Genomic DNA, 24,233 nt, shown 5'->3' with positions numbered 1-24,233 from the left:
ATTATTTGGCTGGCAAGAATGTATAGTCCTAAACCACGACTAACCTTAATGGCTCGGCAGCGGTAGAAAAATCTGTAGCCTAGTCCGTAGAAATAACCAACAACGTTACACTATCGCACCCTACTGGTAAAACTGAATATGACATAATTTACACTGACATAAAAGATTCGTCGAATCAACTTGTTACAAAAAATTAAAATAACTTCAATGTAAATGTTATATTTAATTACATAGATTAACCCTAATTTATTATCAGCTTTTCATAAGCAAGCAAAAACAGATTGACTTGTTGTGTTCATTCTGTTCTATTTACTTTGCTGGTTCTGCCATTAGCTGAGCAACATGGCTAATAATTTCCTCTGCTTCTTTATCTTTGTGATTACCGGTACAAATATTGATATGGATCATACTCCAATTCGTTAAAAAAAAATAGTCTCAACTTTTTCTAGTTTTCTTAATGTTCACGACCCTCCTTATAGTCAATAAGGCACATTGTTACATTGACAATTGCGTTCTGCGGTGATGACATAGCACATGCATAAAAACTGATCAAAAGGTTGTATGTAGGCTAATACATAGGCCTACATAAGGCCACTCCTAGACACTCCTTCCTGATCAATGTATTTTACAAAATAACATTGCAGTGTACATTTCAAACCCTTTCTATTAGTGCTGCACAATTAATCTAAACGCAATCGTGATATCCCTGTAACAAAACAAATGGAAATTACAGATGTGTTTGCGAGTGTTGCGTCATATGACAAGTCCACAAGGAAATTCATTTTCATAAGTTTGTTTTAGAATTTCTTTTTTCTATTGTTCTATTCATTTGATTTAGTAAATCTAGCAAGTTTTCACTGCAGAGATGCAGTGTTTTTTTGAAAAAGGTAAATATTTTATTAATGTTGGGAATTAAACCTTAGAAAATATCAGTAATCTGTTTGTATTTTCCTTGATGTGAGTTCTCAAATATTCCCTTTTCCATAAATCCTTCATATGAATGTTTATTTGTGGGTTTGGTAAACATATGTATTTGCACTTTGTTTGTATCATGAAGTAAGGCGGTTATTTAATGAAATCGGACTACACAGACACTTTTCAAAATAATTAACACAAGCATTATGTGCCTCTTCCTGCTGATTATGACAGAAAATCATTCAGAAATTCAATTCAAAGGATATTTAGCACTGCTATAAAGCTTCTCATGTTAGGTAATTGCATGTTACAGGTTAATGCATGGTTTTATTTTATGAAAGAAATTAGCCCCAGGCAAATTTGAACAGCCCATAGTTCATTTCATCTTGGTGCCGTGCCTGCAGCAAGAGCATAGATCGGCCATTGTTAGAGACAGCTGAGCTATACTGTTTGACGATACGTAAGTGTGGGAAATCCTTATTAGACTATAAAACATAACTGTTAGAAAGTGAAGAGGTAATTCTATGTTTCAGTGGAGAAAAATATATATTTTACATAAAGCAAACATAAATGACAACACAAGCCACTAGATGTCGCCACTTAAACAGCTAACAAACAAATAGCAACTCCTAGACATCGTGTAGCAATCAGCACAGGAAGAAAAGGAAAACAATGGGCCGAAGGTCCCTGTGGATCTTGAGTTCTGGGATTTCCTCATGGTGATTGCCGCTGCAACACTGATGACTTTGAATAATGGGTTGGCCATTGAAACAAACAATATATGAGCACTAGGTTTATTTGGTAACCCTTCCTTTTACAGTCCCTTAATTACTAGATATTTACTCAGTAAATATATAGTAAATCCTAGTGTATTACTGGGTAATTACCACTGGTAATAAGAAGGTAAATACAGAGGAAATTACCCGGTAAATCATAGTGTATTACTGGGTAATTACCACTGGTAATAAGAAGATAAATACAGAGGAATTACAGCTGGAGTACTAAGTAAAACCTCCACCATCAACTCAACTGTTTTAGGTTGGTAATAACTCAGATATTATTGTGTACTTCCTAGGAAATTAGGCAACCAATTCTGAGAAACACCTATTAATTCAAGTTACAATTGTAGTTATCCAAGGTTTATGTTGGTAACAGCCCAAGTTTACCACGTTATTACCATATAATTTTTTATACATTCCATTGTCCATGCAGTAAACTGGAACTTGTACCATTTCTGCAACGTTACTAAGTAAAACATGACAATTTACCCAGTAAGTAAGCTGAAACTGTACTGTAAAAGGAAGCCTCGTTTGTTTCCATGGTATTACCAGGCTCTTACCATATAAATTGTAGGTTAATCCCTTTTCCATGCAATCAACAGAAACTTGTACTATATATGTTCTGCAACGTTACTAGTAAAACATGACAATTTACAAGGGGTGGGAATCTCTTGGCACCTCACGATTTGATTAGATTCCGATTATGAGGTCAACGATTCGATTCTGAAGCGATTATCGATGCATCTCGATGCAACAAATATTTGTATGTACATTTCCATGTGTGATTTCAAAAATATATATATACATCTTGGTTTGCTACTCAGAGTTTGCTAATCATTTCCTACTTTTGTGACGATCATTAAAGACATCAACAGATGAATTAACTTATCTAATATTTTTTAAGAGAGAAAGCTTTTGTCACAAATATGACTTTCTATGAAAAATGCAATAATCAATGCAGCTTGCATTATAACACAATATGGAAGCATGCAAAAAATAGGTTTCAGTTTTATTTTATTTCTAATCTTTCTTTTCTATGTCATTAAAGAAAAAGCTGAATTAGAAGGAGTTCTTGTGGCTGTGAGTTTGCGCGCATGCTATGCGTAGGCTGAATCGCAATCGTATCAAGACAAATCTGATTTGCCAATACACACTGAAGATAAATTCAATAATTGTAAAATTACAAAAAAAAAAGTAAGCTGAAACTGCACTGTAAAAGGAAGCCTTGTTTTTTTCCATGGTATTACTAGGCTCTTACCATATCATTTGTAAATGGTTATTCCCTTTTCCATGCAATCAACACAAACTTGTACCATTTATGTTCTGCAACGTCGTTCACCGGTAGTTAAGCACTTTAATTTTAGTTATAAAATCCCAAACCACTGTTGATGAAAGGCATATTAAAATTCAACAAAATCAAAGGCTTATCTTTCAAACAATGCATACCTCACAAACGGGCACTGAACACTGAAAAAATCGGACAAAAAAAAGAGTCTTCCACATCAACTCAATTTAAATGTTACTGATGGTGTTTTGATAAAACACATGTAAGTGTTATGGCAACTGACCAAAATGCAGACTGCTTCAACCTCTACAATTTGAATAAGTGGCGATTGCCATTAGGGCTGGGTAAAAATATCGATTCATCAACGCACTGCAATTTATTTGTTCTCGATTCAATTTCGATTAAGATTTTTTTGGAAATCAATTATTTCCATAAAAAAGTAAAGAAAAAAAAAAGGAAGCACTCAGTCATTGTAATCTAGAAGCGAGTATGCCTAAATGTGCATGCCCTTTTACATTTGTCCATGTGATGATTATTACTTTTATGCTGCAAATTTAGCTCAGGAACAATCCTATACAATGGTGTATTCCCTTTTTGCTAGTTAAAGCACAATGAAATGGTTAATTCATTTTGAAATGGTTCATTCTAAATAATATTTAGGTATTTTTGTCATCTGCACGTATTATTGAATCGATATAGAAGCAATTGGATCAATATCAAATCGAATCGAATTGAATCGATATCGAATCTAATCAAGACCTAAAGATTTGAATTGAATTGTTAGGTACCTGGCAATACCCAGCCCTAATTGGCATGCAGCATATAGCAAATAAACATTAGGACTGTCAATTAATGAACATTTCTAGAATATGTAAAACTCAAAGATTATGTTGTTCGCCAGTTAAGAAAGGATGCTGGTCCTCTGGCCATTACTGTTTGGTCATATTAAAAAGAAGAAAAGGCATAGCCATAATACAGTTAATAGGATGGGAGGGGACAGGCTGTTAGCTCTGGTTAGCGCTTTAGCATTGAGCGACTGGAGCTTCTGTCATTCAAACAACTTGTTTAAAACAGACATGTTGTTTAAAACCTATAACATGGATTTAATCTGGCTCTGTCCAATAAATACAGTTAATAGGACGGTTTTGGTTACCACGCAATCGGATTCATCAACACAATTGCACTACATTACAGCTGTAGTATGTCGAGGACAGTTCAGGACACCGTATCGCGAAAAATCAAACGCAATGGCCAGAGGACCAGCATCCTTTCTTAACTGGCAAACAAAATAATCTTTGAGTTTGACATGTTCTAAATGTTCATTTATTGACACTCCTAATGTTTATTTTCTTGTCTTCTGATACTTTATTACAGTATTGCCTGGGAGATTTGTAAGTAGGGATCGACCGATATATCGGTCGGCCGATATTATCGGCCGATATTTGCGGTTTTTACGTGTATCGTATCGGCTGATACGCGGCTGATTTTCGCCTATTTTTTTATTTTTATTTTTTTTTATTTTACTTGTTCTACCTCACCTGTTTTTAATATTTGTTAAATATTGTTCATCTACTTGTTCTTACTTGTTCTACTTCACCTGTTTTTACTATTTGTTAAATATTGTTTTTTATATTGAAGTTCAATAAATGTTCCTTAAATGAAACCGCACAGAGAGGACACTAAAGAGCCATCTCTCAATCATCAAGTGGACTCATTGGTTTGCGGATGACCACAAAGATGCTCCCATAGGCAGATTGCTGCATGGCATTCGCCTCTTATTCAAATTGTAGAGGTTGAAGCAGCCTGGATTTTGGTCACTTGCCATAACATAACACTGTCATGTTTTTTATCAAAATACCATCAGTAACATTTAAATTGAGTTGATGTGGACGGCTCTTTTTTTTGTCCGATTTCTTCAGTGTTCAGTGCCTGTTTGTGAGATATGCATTGTTTGAAAGATAAGCCAGTGTTTCCCATACATAGACCATTGTGTGGCGCGGCGCCACAGAATCAACATCGAGCGCCACGAATTGATTCTGTCTTTTTTTTTTTTTTTTTTTTCAATAACGCGATTTGGAAATCAAAAAATCGTTCCGTCCATTCATCTCTGCATAGCACTCGTTCTCCCTGTCATTCACACACACATGCTAACACATGAACCCACCGATGTCACCCGTCGCTTAGCAACCGGACACGCTGGGGTTGATAAGTTACCGGACTACTGTAACTACTACGGAGTGATAATATCAAAGACGTGAATCAGGCAATAAATCCAATTTCCTTGACAGCGGTAATGTTCGGTGTGCATTAAAGTACAGACGGAGTGGACCAATTGCGAACTACTGCAGCTACTAATCGTAAGTATTTATAGCGGACTACACCACCTATTCTATTCCGCATAGAATTGTATTCCGAACCGATTGAGGCGTATATATATGATACTTTTCTATTCCGATTGAGCTGTCCTTCCACATCTATGCGAATCAGATGTGTCCGCATGTAAACGCGGAGTTACATGCACACTCACTGACGGCCGCGTCGCCGCGTTGCCACCCCCCCCCCCCCCCCCCCCCCGCGGACCACACATTGGTCCTTGGTCTGTGGGAAACACTGTAAGCCTTTGATTTTGTTTAATTTTAACAACAGTGAATCAGAAACAGTGAAAAATCAACAGTGGTTTTGGGTTTTATAACTAAAATTAAAGTGCTTAACTACTGGTAAACGACGTTGCAGAACATACATGGTACAAGTTTCTGTTGATTGCATGGAAAAGGGAATAATCTGTTACAAATTATATGGTAATAACCTGGTAATACCATGGAAACAAACAAGGCTTCCTTTGACAGTACAGTTTCAGCTTACTTACTGGGTCAATTGTCACGTTTTACTTAGTTGCAGAACGTACATGGTACAAGTTCTAGTTTACTGCATGGACAATGGAATGTATGTATCTTACAAATTATATGGTAATAACGTGGTAACACCATGGAAACAAATGGCTTCGTATCCAGTATTTAAGAAGATGTACCATGACACTAGAGGAGAACAGTTCCTGCGGAGGTTGTTACCAGGTAAGTAATTCCATAGTTTCTAAGGTAAATCGAATAAACCCTTTCTAAATGGGTGTAGCTATGAATAATAACTGCTGAATAATGAATGCTAATTTCTAGATAGTACATCATTAAACTTCGGCTGTTAAACATAAACCATTGATAACAACAATTGTAACTAGAATTAACAGGTGTTTCCAAGTATTGGTTGCCTACACGGTACCTAGTTGAGTTGATGGGTAATAGGAGGTTTTACTTAGTACTTCAGCTGTAATTCCTCTGTATTTACCTTATTACCAGTGGTAATTACCCAGTAATACACTATGATTTACCACAGATTTACCGGGTAATTCTTCTTTATTTACCTTCTTATTACCAGTGGTAATTACCCAGTAATACACTATGATTTACCATTTATTTACTGGGGAAATACCTAGTAATTAGGGGACTGTAAAAGGAAGGGTTACCGTTTATTTGTTCTAGGTTCTCTTTCAATTTAATCAAATTAGGAGACAGTACCATCCAAAGTGATTTAAAGTAAATTCATATAGGTTTACAATCAGGATAGGCAGCTTCGGATGCCTACTGGTAGACTGTGAACATGGAGGATCGAACCCGGTTACTTCGCCTGGGAGGAAAGCACCCTGGCCACTGAACTATCCTGTTGCATATACACCATAATAATCTCACAAATATAAATGATACATTTCCATCAATAAGATTTATGTCTTACGGCATTGTGATCATATTGTATGTGTATGTATCTATCTTCTTTTTGTCATTTCTGTCAGTAATAATAATAATACCATCAGTAATTGCAGCCAACACTTTTATACTTTAGGTATAAGGGTCAAATCATTCTTTAAATCCACAGAAAATATTAGAATTTCCTTGAAGAACCAACTGTTTTATATCAAGTCAGGATATCAAGTAAGGGTATTTCCCTGTTTTGATTCATCGCAATATGGTATGAGGGTGTAATGCTATTGAAGAACGCGCCTTGACATGGTCAATTCAAACTTGTTAATGTTTCATTAATCATATCTTTCGATACAATTTTCTCAGATACTTTTACGGAATGATCCATGGAGAATAGAAAATGTAGTTTATGTTTATTCACCTAAATTTCCTCATTAAGGTTAATGAGTTACTTGTTTGACCTTCAGGTTGCAAAACCCCCACCCATTCGAGGGTGAATCTTGCCTCAGATGATGTTGCTGTTGCACAGTAAACAGCAAAAGAAAAGCATTAGAAGAGCTCACTCAGAAAACTGGGGAACAGGGCAACTAATTAAAGTGTTGAGGTCAGAAGATCAACTTTCTTTGCTCAAGCTAAAAAGTGTGTCATCCTAAGATTATTCAGGCTTCTCAGGGACGCTTCTAGGATTTTAAGACATTCTGCGCTTTGCCAGGACATCTGTAGGAGTGTCAGGGGGAGCGAAGCTTCTAAGCTTTTTATGTGTTAACTAAATAATGACTATAAAGGATAAATGTACTGACATGTATCATCAATAAATAACACGCCTGCACGCAACATCCAATCAAAACCAAATGAGGCTGGATTTAACAGTAGGATCGCAAAGAAATTGTGTTTTGAACACTCGGTAAATAAGTAATTTGTCTAAAGATTATTATCAGCAGAACAACATAGTTATTTCTACATTGTTCCACGCATTTCATTCAGAATGTGATGACATGTAACATGTTGCGACTACTAGTTGCACTATTATTCCATATAATGGAGCAGCACAGAATGGGTTTGGTAACATGCTGATCAGGAAACAGCTAAAGAGGCAAATCAAATGAGCTCATTCATAAAAACAACCTTCTTTCCCTGACCACGAAAAAAAAGTAAAAGAAATTTAGTAATATTGAGACCTCAAAAATTAACTATTTTGGACCAAAATTTTAATGACAAGCAATATTTGTATCCAAAATTGTATGATTTAATAATTAAGATTGTGAGTTTATTTCCCTATTACTCATTAGTAAGTCTCCTGTACACTCACACATGTACAAACATACAATTGTACATAGTCTGTGATCGGCCAACTCTTTACATATTAGTATCAGTATTAAGATAACTCAAATTCAGAGCAGTTTTTGCTGATCTTTATTTACATTTACTGCACACTTGGTGAAAATCTGACAGGAATATATTACATCCAAAACTAATTCTGTACATCATGTGTGAGATGCATAAGAACAGAGGTTTTTAAACCTTTCAGGCTGTAACCCACCTAGGAGATACCTTCATGATAACCACAAACATATTTTGTGACAATATAAAGCGAGGCCATCCCATGGCCCAGTTGGTCCATCAAAGGTTTGTGACCTACAGTTTGGAAACCACTGTAACCACTGTATTACAGGATACAAAATACAGCTAGAGCAGATGCATTTCAAAAATGCAATCCTATTGTATTGGTTTTCCTTTCTTAAATATACTGAACAACTTGTTTTTTATTTCTTTAGTTCTTAAACAGTACACAAAGGGATTTACAAGAGATGGACCAAGAATGGCCCCAATCATTAAACCTTGTCGTTCCTCCAACGTCAACACCAGGCCGATTCTGGTAAAAACAACACGCACAAACAATGGCACATAGTAACACACCACTACAATCAGATGACTGAAACATGTACTGAGCAACTTTCTAGTCTCATTCTTAGGCCCCGTCCACACGAAGCCGATTTCATGGCGAAACCGCAAAGGTCTTGTACGGTTCGGCCTTCCGTCCACACGAAGCCAGCGAATCCGCTGACCGAAACCGCAAACTTCTGAAACCACCCTCGGAGGTGGTTTCAAATCTATCCGGTTTCGTTTTGGTTTCGTGTGGACGCCTGAAACCGACTGAAACCGCAAACCATGACATCATCGCCCCACCCCTCGACCTCCTAGCCAATGGCTCTTAAGCCCGCGGAGTCTCAGAAATCACAACAAAAAAGATGATGGCGGACTACAAGCTTGTAATCGTTCTGCAGCATATCATGTCCCTTGTTGGGTTGCTAAGCCATTATTTATTGAGAATCTTGTTCGCCATCGTAGAAGAGCTGTTTGTTTGTGTTGTTAGTGGTTCGGGGGGCAGCCTTTATGCGCATGCTCGCCTCTTCTTCTTCTGGATTTCTGTACCAGAAGCAGCGCCCCTTATGGGCCTGGAATGTTTACTACAGCGTTTCTACAGATCTATCCGGTTTCGCTTGGCTTCGTCTTTACGGAGATACTTCGAAACCGGATAGATCGAAACCGTAACGGTTTCGCCCGTTTCGGCTTCGTGTGGACGGGGCCTTAGACGACCTCAAAACAACAGATATAATCCACGCATAAGATAAGCAAATGAAACCAGAGGTGAAAAATAATAAAAAGAATAATACGATTGTGGCCAAATTAAAATAATACGAAGGATTGAGACAAGAGGTGCGGACAACAGCGGGGAAATCACAGAAAGTGTACGTTAACCTGTTGGAACAGTGAGGCATAGGTATCAAAAGCACAGGCATAAGGGTGACAAAGGCACAGGCAGCGACCCAAAGGAAATATGTTATGGCTATGGTATGAACATTTGTTAGTATGCTACGATACCTCAATGGAAAAGAGATGGCAATCAAGCGATCAAAGGCCATGACAGCTAAAGCAAACAGCTCCATTGTTTCAGCTACCTGAAAGATGAACATTTGAATGAAACATGCCGCATAGGATATCGTATTCGCACCAGCCAATAATACACCAATCATAGTTGGGCATGAACTTGTACTATACAGCATATCAACAACAGCCAAATTGCAAATCAGAAGATACATTGGTTTGTGTAGTTTCTTGTCTAAAATGACAAATACGATGTTGAGTGTATTAGCTAAAATGATTAAAACATAAACAATTAACATCACCACACCTATTGCCATTTTTCTTTCAACTTTTTCAAAACCCTCGATAACAAATTCTGTTATTTGAATAGAGAAATTTCGTGAGTTCATTTTTTCACTTTGACAATGTATGAATGTTAAAAGTAATTAACAAAGCCTAAAAGCAATCTATTGCATCACCTATCAATATTTACCATAGCGCATCCAATTGTGAAACAGATCATAACTTTACAAGTAATCTCTTACTACATTTTGGTCTATCATCTTAGTTATTGCCACCAACAAGTTCTGTGGTAGATTTTGCTATGACCTTTTAAATCAGAGGGTTATTTAATATTAATGAACTGGATGCAATCACATAGCCAACCTCCAATCCAATCCAAATGAGGCTGGATTAAACATTATCATGAGCATCACAGGAAAAATATTATTTTAACAAAAGAGTATTGTAGGGCTGGCCCGAAATATTTGAATATTTGAATACCCGTTCGGAAAATTTGTATAGGAAGCTTAAATCAGTATTCAGAGCTTCGTTTTTTTTTTCACATAACTGTATGCTACGCGTCGTTACCAGAGTGAGGGAGGCAAACTATAAGCGACACCAAGCAGAGAATCCTGAGAGGTGGAGGAAGAATAGATATCTTGTTTCCCTTAACTTTATAACACAACATTAGCGGGATCTCGGGAGGAAAAGTAATGCTTAGCGAAATGCTGACCTTAGCTTAGCTGTTTGTTTACGTTCGCTGTACAGCGCCGCGCCAATCAACTGTGACTGGTTTGCTGCAGAGCGTGAGCGCCTTGGGAATACCCGGTCAATATAATGGAGATAATATGGACACATAAGATAATCAATATTCGGTATTTGTTATGGATTTATTGTACAAATTCCCTGAAAAGATGCACGTTCCAGGATCAATTGAAAAGCTCCAGTAAGGGCTGAGATGGCAGAGAGGACAGCTGATTTGGAACAGAACAACAGCAGTTCGCTTCCACGGGGAAAAACTAAGGAACTCCAACTTACTTAGGCCTACTAATTAACGTTCAAAAGGTATTAAATCTTCAACTAACTATGCAGATACTGTCAAAATCGGTTCCAGGGGATTATTAATGTTGTTTTTGATGGCGTGTTTTCTGGAACGAGTTTTCGAATACTCGCTCGGAAAAACCAACGAGTATACGAAGCCTGAAAAATGGCATTCGGGCCAGCCCTGGAGTATAGTAATTATGAGGATTAATATTAGCAGAGGTAGTTTTTCTAGGTTAGTCCACGAATTGCATCAAGAATATTTTGTTAACCACCATGAGCTGTGGCATTACACTTTCATTGAGTAAAAACATTTGTACAGAATTAAAGGAATGCATTTTTCTCCCTTGCACCACTGTTTTTTGGCATTGGTAAGGAATACGCACTATATTCGTAACTTTTGGTAATCAGATAGAATGTGGACAAAATAAATCTTCACATCTGTTAGGACATCTCTGAAGCACTTTTTTTAGCATCACTACAGTAATCTGGGATGAGTTGCGTATATTTTCATCAATCTGTGCATTGCAACATGGGATACTTTAAATAGCATATTTTAAATGACCCAATGGAGATTTATAATGCTTTTAATAATCATCTTATTTTAAGTGGTGACCTGTTTGATGACTGCCATGATAAGTTCCTTATGGCGCAGCCGGTAAATGTCAGTTCCTCTGTTGTTGAAAAGCCTTTCAGCAGGCCTAATATTCCTTTTTCTTTTAAACCAGTATCTTGGCCAGAGGTTTTCTCTGCATTATGCAGTTAGAAATACATGAGAAGCACAATTGGTGCTGTTTAATTAGACCCTCACCTGCTTGCTTCCCCAATCATTGCGCGCCTCCTGGCGCACATTTTTAACTTAGCCCTTTTCTCAAGCCAGATTCCAATTAGGGCTGGGCGATATGGGCCAAAATGAATATCTCGATATATTTGTACTATATCTCGATACACGATATATATCTCGATATATTTTGAATCTCCTCTAGAGCACATCATAAATGCTCGATTCAACCATGTCTGGCATAATGTTACGTCAGTAATAATTCTAGTATTCCTGAAATATAAGTCTGCATGTAGATTACATGAAACAACATATTGTTTAAACTCATTAGTGCTTTGTATTGGAACAATTTAGAACTTGCACATAAGAAAAGGAAAATCACAGCAAGTTAGATTTACCAACAAAGCATTTATTCAAACCGTTAATTATTTATTAATAATTATTAATAATAATTATTATATATACACTGCCAGACGACGGATCCAATGCTATTCTTTTTCAAAACCAAATCCTCAGTTTCCATCCTTTTTTCTCTCTCGCTGTTCTCACTCACCGGTCGGAGAGACACCTACAGCAGCGCGCCGTCCAGACTACGTCACACACGCGCGTCCATGAGAATCTCGCGGACTCGCAACGGGCGGGGGGAGTGAGTGTGTTTGTGCCATTGCATGTCTTTACCTTTTGTGGAAGAGGGAGAGACGTCGGACGCGAGCTTTTGATATTATACAATTATATTATATTATATACTATTATATATAGAGCTCCGGGAGTCGCAAACGGCAACAATCACTTTCTCCTCCATGCTGCAGTTCACCCCGGACTGCACTGAGTTTGACGGTTGAACGCTGATTGGCTGTTTACGTTACATATGTCACTCAGTGACCACGCTGTTGAACGCTGATTGGCTGTCATCACGAGAAATGAAAATACATTTCAACTTTGTCGCGCTGTCACGTTAAAATTGTACCGGGGGCGAAAATTGTACCGGCCTACGTCATCGTTTGTTTACATCCTGACAACCTGCCCGGAAACAGACGACGCGATGCAGAAAACATGTTTCCAAACGACGAAATAACATAATACAGATAGCGGATCGCTATCTGTATTATGATAGATAGCGATAACACTTGTTTTTACTTTATATTTGTATTGTATTTAATTGTTTAATCGAAACAATAAAAAAATTTGCCCGCGAAACGGGCGATCGCGTCAAATGACAAATGTTTTGCCCGCGAAACGGGCGATCGCGTCAAATGACGTAGGAGGGTTCTTGAAACATAATACAGATAACGGATCGCTAGATAACACTTGTTTTTACTTTTTTTTTTTTTTACTTTTTTACTTTTTTTACTTTGTATTGTATTGAATTGTTTAATCGAATTTAGCTAGTAAACTGAGTGTTTTAAGCAGGTTTCATAGTCTAGAATGTTCAAGAACCTTCCTACGTGATTTGACGCGATCGCCCGTTTCGCGGGCAATTTTTTTTATTGTTTCGATTAAACAATTAAATACAATACAAATATAAAGTAAAAACAAGTGTTATCGCTATCTATCATAATACAGATAGCGATCCGCTATCTGTATTATGTTATTTCGTCGTTTGGAAACATGTTTTCTGCATCGCGTCGTCTGTTGCCGGGCAGGTTGTCAGGATGTAAACAAACGATGACGTAGGCCTGTACAATTTTCGCCCCCGGTACAATTTTAACGTGACAGCGCCACAAATCCTCGTGAACGCGCTCGCCTCTGCACAGCGAAAGTGTGGCGCGACAAATCAAAACTTGGTGCCGGTTTTCTCTCGCGAAGAATTCGCCCAATACGCGTCTACGTTCACTTTATATGGGATTTTGTCGCCCCATCGCGTTTGGTGTGAACGCACAATGAGTATGCCGGCGGCGGCAAAAATAAACATTACGTGCCAATTTGTATTCGATGTTCGCGACAGGGGCATTTTATACATCCCCTGGAGAACATCTCGCGATACATCGCATATATTCGATATATCGCCCAGCCCTAATTCCAATGATATGGAAATCAGCCCTAGTGGTGCTGTCACGCCAAATTTGTACCGGGTGCCAAATTTGTACCGGGCACGTCATCCATACGTAATCCATTCCAAACCTGCCTGGCAACAGATGATCGCGTCGTCTGTTGCCTGGCAACGGACGATCGCGTCGAATGACGTGAAAGGTTCACGAACATTTGCGAACCTTCAAGCTTGTTCATTCGCACTTGTCCGTTATCTGTATTGTGCTATTTCGTCCTTGACCTGCTTTAAACACTCTGTTTACTTGCTAAATTTGATTAAACAATTAAATACAATACAAATATAAAGTAAAAACAAGTGTTATCTAGCGATCCGTTTTCTGTATTATGTTATTTCGTCTTTGGCAACATGAGCGCGAATGTTTTTTGAAACCCGCTTTAAACACTCAGTTTACTAGCTAAATTTGGTTAAACAATTAAATACAATACAAATACAGTTGTCCGTTGCCTGGCAACGGACAACTGATGACGTACCCGGTACAAATTTGGCACCCGGTACAAATTTGGCGTGACAGTGCCATTACATAAAGGTGGAATCAAAAAATTTAACAATTACAGACCTAAATCAAAGCTCCCCAGTCTAGCTAAGATGTTAATGTATGTCCCGATACCACTTTTCACATCTGATACTGATACCATAGCTTAGGCTAGCTGCCGATATCTATGTGATACTTTGTTTTACTCTTGATCAAATAATAATGATAAAAAATATACGTAACCAATTTGCTCATGATTGCCAATTAGCCTCCTAAAACATCTCACTTGAGAAAAGTTGAATGGCTTAAATCAAGTGAAAAGATCTGAACAGAGTGCAAAGTTAAATGGAGCAAACAATGTAAACATGCACACATTTAAAAAAAAATGAAATGGTTGGAAACATAAAGTGAAGAGTTAAACAAATCGCTAAATGGTTAAAGTTTGAATACATTTGAGATAATATATAGAATAGCTGAGCTGTTAAAGCTGATAATTTGAAATGGTTGAATCGATGTTGTGTTCCTGAAGCCTCCGAGGTTGCAAGTTTGACGTCACTTCCGGTCTCGGAGCATTCATAGTTTGTCTTTGTGATTGTGGCATGAAATGGCTAGTCGTTGTTTATTGTTAGCTACATTAGCCTCTTTAGCAAACCAGCCCGAAAAAAAAAACCACAACTTTACATTGTATTGCACGACCATGCAATGTATAAATTGGTGACCGGAATAAAGTAGCAATGTAATCAAGTGTGTAAGAGACTTTAAAATCGACACTAAAATGACCTACGTGGTACAAATTAGGGCCCGACCGATTTATCGGCCTGCCGATTTAATCGGCCGATTATAGACTTTTTGAAAATAATCGGCATCGGCCAAAAAGACGCAGATTACAACCGTTTTTTTTTTTATTTTTTTTTTTATACATGTTATTGCCATTAGTATCCTGCAGATTGCGCTCCTACTCGCCTTGCTAACTAACAACTTTAGCTGGAGTAAAAAAGAGGAGATTGAATTTTACCGTACAACATGAAAGCACGCTCGCTCAGGCAGCTGCGCGCTCACCTCACCAATGTACACAAGACGCGTTGTTTGAGCATGTTGTGCCTGTTTTTCTTTAGGTCCCAGGCCATGTTAATTTGTTATACTGTAGACTCTAACGGTGAGACCATACTGCTCAGCACGCACGTGTTAGTCACTGCTCACGAGCGCAGCACATTGGGAGTTAGTTATTTATTTTACATTTTACATTACACTCATTTTTGACTGTAAATGTATTCTAAAACACTCAAAGGTTCTGCATTCAGAACCTTTTTTTTTTTTTTTTTTTTTTTTTAATCGGCCGATTAAATCGTAATCGTAATTTTTCTCTGAAAATAATCGGCATCGGCACTCAAAAATCAATATCGGTCGGGCCCTAGTACAAATACAAAAAATATATATCTCTTCACAGGCGCAGCTATTTTGTTGGGAGCGTCATCCCTGCTCTCGGTCTACTCTCAGATTTTCGAAAGGTGAAGACAAAAAGGGGGCATGCCTTCAAGAAATGCCGCAAGAAAGCTGGGAGATCTTCGACTTTCGACTCGGAAGTCTGGCATTCGAGAATTCAGGAACACACCACAAGTGTGTGCGCTTGTGCGTATGCAATGCCTGTGTGTGTCATCACATGTAGTAACCAGGAAGTGTTATTGACCTAAATCTTTCACATCTAGTTAATCGAGATAAGCTCACAAAACGATAAGGCTTATGCGGTTGGACAGCTTGTAGACTCTTTCATATGGCATGTCGTTTGTGTAGACATCATGTGAAAAAGATTGTTTACGTTAGCATTTAGCTGTTGCACTTTTTTCTTCTTTAAAGGTTGGGTACGCGATTTGCGAAACGCCAGCAGATTTTGAAAATACACAACTCAAATGGTCCTACCCCCTCTCCTTCAACGCTGACTCTGACTCCACCCATTCCAAGTACCTGGACGCGCAATCATGCACGAGCGCGAACAGAGATGCGCGAGAGCGAGCCAGGCTAGCGTAGGTTTTCGTTTAACAACATGGCACTACATTCAGCTGTAAATTGCACCCAGTACCGCGGGAAGTAGGGGTTTTGGGGGTGCTGCAACACCCCCTGTCCGAGGCCCTGTCTTATCACAGAAAACGATCATTTCTAAAAACTCCGGCCAAAGTGGAGATTTCTGAAAACGCCGGTTATGTGTTGTCGTATCAACGGGGAGAAACGGGATTTTAGGTTCTGAAGCGTCACATTATGCACCAGGAAATGCTTAACGTCATGTGAGCGTCCGCTGTACCGTATTGGTCCGAATATAAACACAAACCCCATTGTAATACGACCTATATTTGGAAAAAAGATTTGAAGACCAGATCTTGATTTCATGAATAAATAAATTGTATTAATTGAAATAATATACGAAAATAAAAAGGCATAGAATAAAACACTGCATTGCCACTAAACAGTAGTGCAAATAGGCCGTACTGATGTGTACACCAAAGACTTCCTGACACTCCTCTGCCCCGCTGTGTTCGCTCTGGCTGTGGTCGCTCCGAACTGTTTCGGCCCGTGGCAAAGCGAGTCATCCTCGCTGCTGTCCAAGGCATGTTGAGACGCAGCATTTATTTAATGCTCATATGTCCTAGTGCTGAAAAAAGGTTATATGAAAAAGTGTGAGGGTAGCGGTGGTGCGCTAAACTTGTTCTGTGAGCAGCTGGATGTGAACCATGGTGTGAAGGAAGTGAACACAACGATCGATTTTCAACTGTGCGCGCATGCACTGGTGTAATTGAGCTGCGCTGCTATATATCTTTTTTATCAATGTGACGAGTTGCGAGTCTAGTGCAGGCCGGGTTTTTTTTCCCAGCACCCCCTGCTGAGAATACGTTCTCGCGGCTATGGTTGCACCAGATGTTATAAACATTAAACGGTCACATAAATCATTACTATTTTTAGAAAATGTATGTTTGTTTCATATAATTGTATTGGAAGTCCTGGTTTTCACTAGGGTTGCCGCGGTGTGGACATTTTCACACCGAGTAATACACTCGTCTCAACACCGGTATTACCGAGTATAAACGGTATAAACTTTGAAACTAGGTCAACCGCCACACAAGCATCGGTTTTTAGACCCTTCTCGTCCTTCAGTTGCCGCAAACGTTCAAAAGCAGCGCCTAGGATTATTCTTGATTTCAGTTTTTCTCTTTCAACGTTTTTATTATCAATTACTCTCTGAAAAAGAGTTTTCCTTCTCTTTGCTGGTGGTGGTGGTGGTGGTGGTGGGGATGGTGGCGTCTTGTCTGCCATGGAAATTGTCTTCTACTGCTAGGTCCAAATGTGGATTAACTATTTCCAGTAGATACCGCAGGATAACAACAAACAGGAGCTTGCTCTGGGTCACGAGCTCTGGGTCACGAGTACTGCACGAAGGGGTCGCGCGCGGGGCGCGGGGGAGGGGGGAGGGGGAGTGCAGTACGACCGTTTGATTGACGTACTTACTGTCCAATGAAACTCGGTGGCAATGGATATGATTGGCTGGAGTTTTTCGAGCCCTGCACGTTCCACAGATGATTGACAAGTTTAATTTTCATGTCAGTACTTCTAACTCAGTGGCTGTAAGCGGGTTATGATAAGGATTTCAAGTAATTTTGCAAAAATGGCCAAAAAAGCAAATCACCTATGCAACCTTTAAGGTTTAAATACAGCCACACTGCTGACATGGTTTTTCAACAAATAGCTCTCTTGCGGTAGCTCTCATGCGCATGCGCCTAATTGACGACTAACTGTTGTTATCACGTGACATACTGAGCGGATAGGATCATATTTCTTACTCCTCTCCGATATCCGATCCAGCGTAATGGGCCAATACCGATGCCGTGAATCGGATCAGGACATCCCTAATGATTACAATAGTGTGGCATTTGTACACATAAATTTATATATTTATATGTATGTATATTTACTTAGATATGTGCGTGTGTGTCAGTGTATGTCTGTCAAATTCTCATTGCTGTTAATAATGATAATATTACCGGCAGTAATTGCATCATTGCATAAACCCTTTTATACTTTAGGTATAAGGCTCAAATCATTCTTTAAATACACACCAAAGATTTGACTTTCCCTGAAGAACCTATTGTTTTTAATCGTAATTAAAGATATTAAGTAAGGGTATTTTTCTGTATGATTAAATAATTTATTAATAATCTCTATTTGTTATGATGGTGAAATACTATTCAAGAATGCGTTTTTACCCGGTCACTTCAAACAATTCTCTAATGTCTGATAAACATTAGACATATCTTTCGATACAATTTTCACAGATACTTTACGGAACTATCCAAGGAGAATACAAAAGTTACTTTATGTTTATTCACCTAACTTTCCTCATTAAGGTTAATGAGTTACTTGTTCGACATGAAGGTTGCATCCCCCCCCATAGGCCCCACAGTAGGCTCTCGAGGGTGAATCTTGCCTCAGATGATGTTACTGTTGCACAGTAAACAGCCAAAGAAGAGAATCAGAAGAGCTCACTCAGAAAACAGGGGAACTTGTGGAAGTTAGTTCAAAGTGTTGATGTCAGAAGTTTAACTTTCTTTGCTCAAGCTAAGAAGTCTATGTGTGTCATTATTTTTGGATTTGAGGACATTCTGTGCCGTGCCAGGACTATGAGCGTGTGACAATTATCAATGATGAATATATCCAGGGCTGTTTAATAAACCTGACGCCAGTGCATCTTATTATCATTAATATGTATAAAGATTAGTATTAACAGAATAACATAGTTATTTCTATGTTGTTCCACGCATTGCATCCAGAATATGTGACTTTTAATATGTTGTAGCATTGTGACTATTATTGAACAATTATTCCACATGAGTAGATGTAGCAGCAGTAGTAGTGGGAGGAGTAATTACAGTAAAGGTGAGGCCTAAAGGTGCGTTCACACCCAAAGTAAAGCAATATTCTGCTCACGTTGAAGAACCCCATTTTACCCTCCCGAACCCTGAACCCTGCACACGTTTAATTTTGTTGTAAATACGACAGAATATGTTTGCATTTTTGCACTTCTAAATAGTTAATCGCGTTTGTGGCCTACACTCAGACGTGAACTTATTCTTGCATGCGGGTTAAAACATTAAAACATTCGGAAGCGTGCAAATTATTCTAAAGAGGTCTAGACTCTGTGCGCAGCCCCGCCTTCTCCAGTGAACCAAGAAAACCTGCGCCTGGACGAACGGGGTATTTTTGATCGAAAACTCAACTTCACTATCGTACCAACCTGAACCGCTTGCCGTCATGTTTATTGTTTAATGGTAAAGAAGGGTCGTATGGACTATACGTCATCGAGCTCAGGTTGCGTAGACGTGCATCTGTATTAGCATCTGTACCGTGGCCTGAGAACACCTCTCCCAAGTGTGCTCAGGCCATGGAATGGAAGTGGACTTGAGTACGGTTGGCGTGCTCACACTAGCCAAACGATCTAGACTTCAGCACGGTACAGGTGTAAAACGGACTAGGGCATGGTACAGATGGCCTAGTGTGAATGCGCCCTAAGACCACAAAAATGAATTGCGTTATTAGTTTGGGCCCAAAATTGTAAGGATTAAATTCTAAAAGGCAATATTTCTACACAAAATGTATAAGATTTCCAAATAGAGATTGTACGTCTACTCCTGGTACTCATTAGTAAGCCACCTCCATTAGTTAGTTTACCCTCACACATATGTGCAAACATAAAATGTTACATAGTTTGTGATAGGCCAAGTCTTTATATATTTTTAAGTACTAAAACAATTCAAAATCAGAGCATCTTCTGTAAATAATCTTTATTTACATTTAATGCACACTTCAAAAAACAGCTTGGGGAAAATCGGACAGGGTGCATTTTCTTTGGACAGCACTATAGACTATTTTATTTGCAAACAAATCTTGTATCGCAAGTGAGAGATGCATGAGAGCAGAAGTTTGCAAACCTTTCAGGCCATAACCCACCTAGGAGATACTTTCAGGATAAACACAAACCACATTTTGTGTTTTTTTTGTGTATTTTGTGATGTTTGTGAACCAAAAATAAAGCGAGGCCATCCCATGGCCCAGTTGGTCCATCACAGGTTTGTGACCTACAGTTTGGAAACCACTGTAACCACTGCATTACAAGATACAAGATACAGCAATAGCAGATGCATTTAAAAAATGCAATCCTATTGTATTGGTTTTACTTTCTTGAATATACCGAACAACTTGTTTTTTATTTCTTTAGTTGTTAAACAGTACACAAAGGGATTTAAAAGAGATGGACCAAGAATGGCCCCAATCATTAAACCTTGTCGTTCCTCCAGCGTCAACACCAGGCCGATTCTGGTGAAAACAATACGCACAAACAATGGTACGTAGTAACACGCTACTACAAGCATATGACTGAAACATGTACTGAGCACCTTTCTACTGTCATTCTTAGATGACCTCAAAACAACAGACATAATCCACACGTAAGATATGCAAATGAAACCAAAGGTGAAAAATAATAAAAAGAACCATACGATGGTGGCCAAATTAAAGTAATATGAAGGATTGAGACAAGAGGTTCGGGCAACAGCCGGGAAATCACAGAAAGAATAGCGTAACCGGTTAAAACAGTAAGGCATTGGTATCAAAAGCACAGGCATAAGAGTGACAAAGCCACAGGCAGCGACCCAAAGGAAATATGTTATTGCTATGGTACGAACATTTGTTAGTATGCTATGATACCTCAATGGAAAAGAGATGGCAATCAAGCGATCGAAAGCCATGACAGCCAAAGCAAACAGTTCCATCGTTTCAGCTACCTGAAAGCTGAACATTTGAATCAAACATGCCGCATAGGATATTGTATTGACACCAGCCAATAATACACCAATCATAGTTGGGCATGAACTTGTACTATACAGCATATCAACAACAGCCAAATTGCAAATCAGAAGATACATTGGTTTGTGTAGTTTCTTGTCTAAAATGACAAAGACTATGTTGAGAGTATTAGCTAACATGAGTAAAACATAAACAATTAATATCACCAAACCTATTTCCATTTGTCTTCCAACCTCCTCAAACCCCCCGATAACAAATTCTGTTATTTGAATTGAGCCATTATGCAAGTTCATTTTTTCACTTGACTCACTTGATTCACTGACAATCTATGAATGTTAAAAGTAAATCACAAAGCCAAAAGCAATCTATTGCATCACCTATCAATATTTATCGCAGAGCATACAATCATGAAACAGATCATAACTGTACAAGTAATCTGATATAAATAATGAACAAGCACTCAACTAATCGAATCAGTAACTACATTTTGTTTCATCGCCTTAGTTATTGCAACAAAAAAAGAGTTATTATTTAGAACAAAGTTTTGCTTGGACCTTTTAAGTCAGAGGGTTGTTTAATATTCATGAACTTGACACAATCACAGAGCCACCATCCAATCAAATCCAAATAAGGCTGGATTAAACATAAGCATAACCATCACAGGGCAGGGGTTAACACTAACGGTTGCCCACTCTCCCGGGGTACCTAAAAGTAGTTGAGATTGTTGAGATTGATTTCTGGTGGCCCGAACGGGCAAGTGGATTTTTGAGGGTTTGTTAATATAAAGGCTATTTATTCACGTGTTTTTAAAAACTGCAGCACAAGCTTTTTTCCCGCAAAATCACACGAAATAGATATATTGGCAATTGATAAGCACGTTTACATGCTGCCATTCCGACATGCTGCCAGTCCGGCATTCTACCAGTCCAACATGCTCCCAGTACGACTTGCCGCCCTTCCGACATGCTCCCATTCCAACATGCCCCCATTCCGACACCTTTTAGTACAGCCATTCAGACAGTCTACCAATCAGTTGCGCAAACTTCAGGTAAACTTTGGGGGATCATAAATATTTAGTTCAAACGTGTTCAACCAAAAATAAGCCATTTCAGTATTATTTAACTGTAATTTATTTGATTAATTCCAAATTTTGGTTGTGATGATGTATGAAATAACCCATTCCATCAATTGAGAACTTCATTTTACAAGTGTGTTACGAGTGGTGGGGCATGCACTTATATAACATGCCCTGGAAATGTATAAATATTCTATGAAACTTAAAACTGAATAGCCCTGGGCCCCGTTTCCCGATAACGATGGATCCACGCTCGTACGATCATTCTCACGATGGATCTTGCGATCCATCGTCAATTTCTTTGGAGCGTTTCCCGAAACTCCTCTTAACGTGAACGCGCATTCGCTGCACTCACGACGTCGTAGGATTGTAACTGTCTACTGACACGGTGCTGAAATGGGCTCCGTAGGAGGGGGAGACGCAGGAATGTCGCAGGAAAATTGTGTTAAAAAGGGTTAAAATACATCCCCATCAAGGACAACAGCAGAGTAGCCTACGAAAAAAATAGACTGCAATTATATGAATGCTAAAGACATTAAAACACAATTGATTAGGCTTAAACCGACATATATCAGTCCTAATCCTGAATGCACTGTGCGTTTCACGGCATTTTCCCCCCTTAAATAATTCCTCTTCACACCTGTGAATAACCCGGGAGACGTCCATGATGAGGAATACAACGAAGCCCACCGTCTGGCCCGGTGCATCGTTGAGCGCACGATCGGGAGGTGGAAGTTGCGCTTTAGATGCCTTCACAAGTCAGGCGGAGGGCTCCAGTTTTCTCCGGCCAAGTCATGCGCCGTGATATGTGTGACGGCTATGTTGCACAACATTGCAGCTAAGGCTGGGGTGGCATTGCTTGAACCGGAGGACGTTGAGGACGATGACGATGAGGAAGATCGGTGTGAGGACGGCCTCCCTCATAACTACGCGGCTGGTTTTCATGCGCGTCGAATAGTGATTGAGACTTTTTTTTAACCCCCTCCACCCTCCCTCACATCACTAAACATTCCCGTCAACGTGACCAATCCCCACCATATCCCAGCCTTTTGCCTGCTCCTTTGCTTGTTTTTTATAAAAAAAAAGATTTTTTTTTTTTTTTTTTTTTTTCATTTATTTTATTTCGTTATTTTTTTTTTTTTTTCATTTGTTTAATTTAATTTATTTTTTACATTATTTTATGCTACGTTTTATGAGTAGCCTATGTCAGTCTGCACAAATCCCCCCACTTTCTCTCACACATTTTGAGTGCCCTGCCTGCGCAAACATTTTCTGGACTGTCCCGTTTTATTTTGGCCATTTTAACATCTTTATTAATAAATTAATTAATAATCTTTATTAATTACCAAACTAAGAACATAAAGGCGCAATGCGTTTTAATAAAACGCATCCAATATACGGAATGTCCGATGGTGACGCCACTGAGGCTATAGCTGACGATGCTCTTAGCGTCCTACGAGTACCTACGAGCACCCCTGGAGTACTCGTTAGCTACGAGCGTTTTCAAGACGTTCGTTCCCTACGATGCTTTCGGGAAACGCGGTGAAAACTCTACGATGCCCTTTCGACGCACTTCACGATCCACTTAGGCTAACGACGCTTTCGGGAAACGGGGCCCAGCTCTATGACTACATGTTGTGTGTGTGTGTGTGTGTGTGTGTGTGTGTGTGTGTGTGTGTGTGTGTGTGTGTGTGTGTGTGTGTGTGTGTGTGTGTGTGTGTGTGTGAGAGACGTCAACTTCATAGAGCTCCGAGAACATGACCTCAACACAGAGACAAACGCTCTTCAAATTAGCCTATACATATTTGTTTTAGGAGTGAATTTGCTCCAAAATCGATTTGTTTGCTGACAGCCTGCTGCTGTGGAAATGTGGACAGGTGTTATGAAGATGTGAGTGGCATCTTCACTGTGTTAAACCATGGTTTAAAATACGCACATGTTCCTGTCTTGCTGTTAGCCGTCATAGTCTGCAGCTGTGGCTCATAGGTTGATTGAGCCACACCCATTCTCGAGGCCAGAGTTCTAGACTGGAGAGAGGCTTGAGTTGTGCAAGTGAAACGACTGATGTGCTATTGTTTGTTTTAAGTAGAAAT

At 39.0% G+C, this 24,233-nt stretch overlaps 2 protein-coding genes across 2 annotated transcripts; both read right to left on the bottom strand.

The window, feature by feature from the left end:
• Positions 1 to 7,723: 7,723 nt before the first annotated feature.
• Positions 7,724 to 10,328, bottom strand: LOC132474849 (olfactory receptor 2K2-like). The gene is made up of 2 exons (XM_060075734.1): positions 9,317 to 10,328; positions 7,724 to 8,696 (listed from the first exon to the last, which is right to left on the bottom strand). Exons 1-2 carry the CDS (start codon positions 10,001 to 10,003, stop codon positions 8,445 to 8,447), a joined length of 939 nt encoding a protein of 312 aa, XP_059931717.1. The 5' UTR covers positions 10,004 to 10,328; the 3' UTR covers positions 7,724 to 8,444.
• Positions 10,329 to 19,983: 9,655 nt separating this feature from the next.
• On the bottom strand, positions 19,984 to 22,355 carry LOC132474605 (olfactory receptor 6N1-like). Its single transcript, XM_060075391.1, has one exon. It carries the CDS (start codon positions 21,356 to 21,358, stop codon positions 20,420 to 20,422), a length of 939 nt encoding a protein of 312 aa, XP_059931374.1. The 5' UTR covers positions 21,359 to 22,355; the 3' UTR covers positions 19,984 to 20,419.
• Between the last annotated feature and the right edge of the window lie 1,878 nt (positions 22,356 to 24,233).

Source organism: Gadus macrocephalus, chromosome 16 (genome assembly GCF_031168955.1).
Source record: "Gadus macrocephalus chromosome 16, ASM3116895v1".
Lineage (NCBI taxonomy): Eukaryota > Metazoa > Chordata > Actinopteri > Gadiformes > Gadidae > Gadus > Gadus macrocephalus.
The sequence above is the reverse complement of the archived record's forward strand: the minus strand, read 5'-3'. Positions and strand labels throughout refer to the sequence as shown.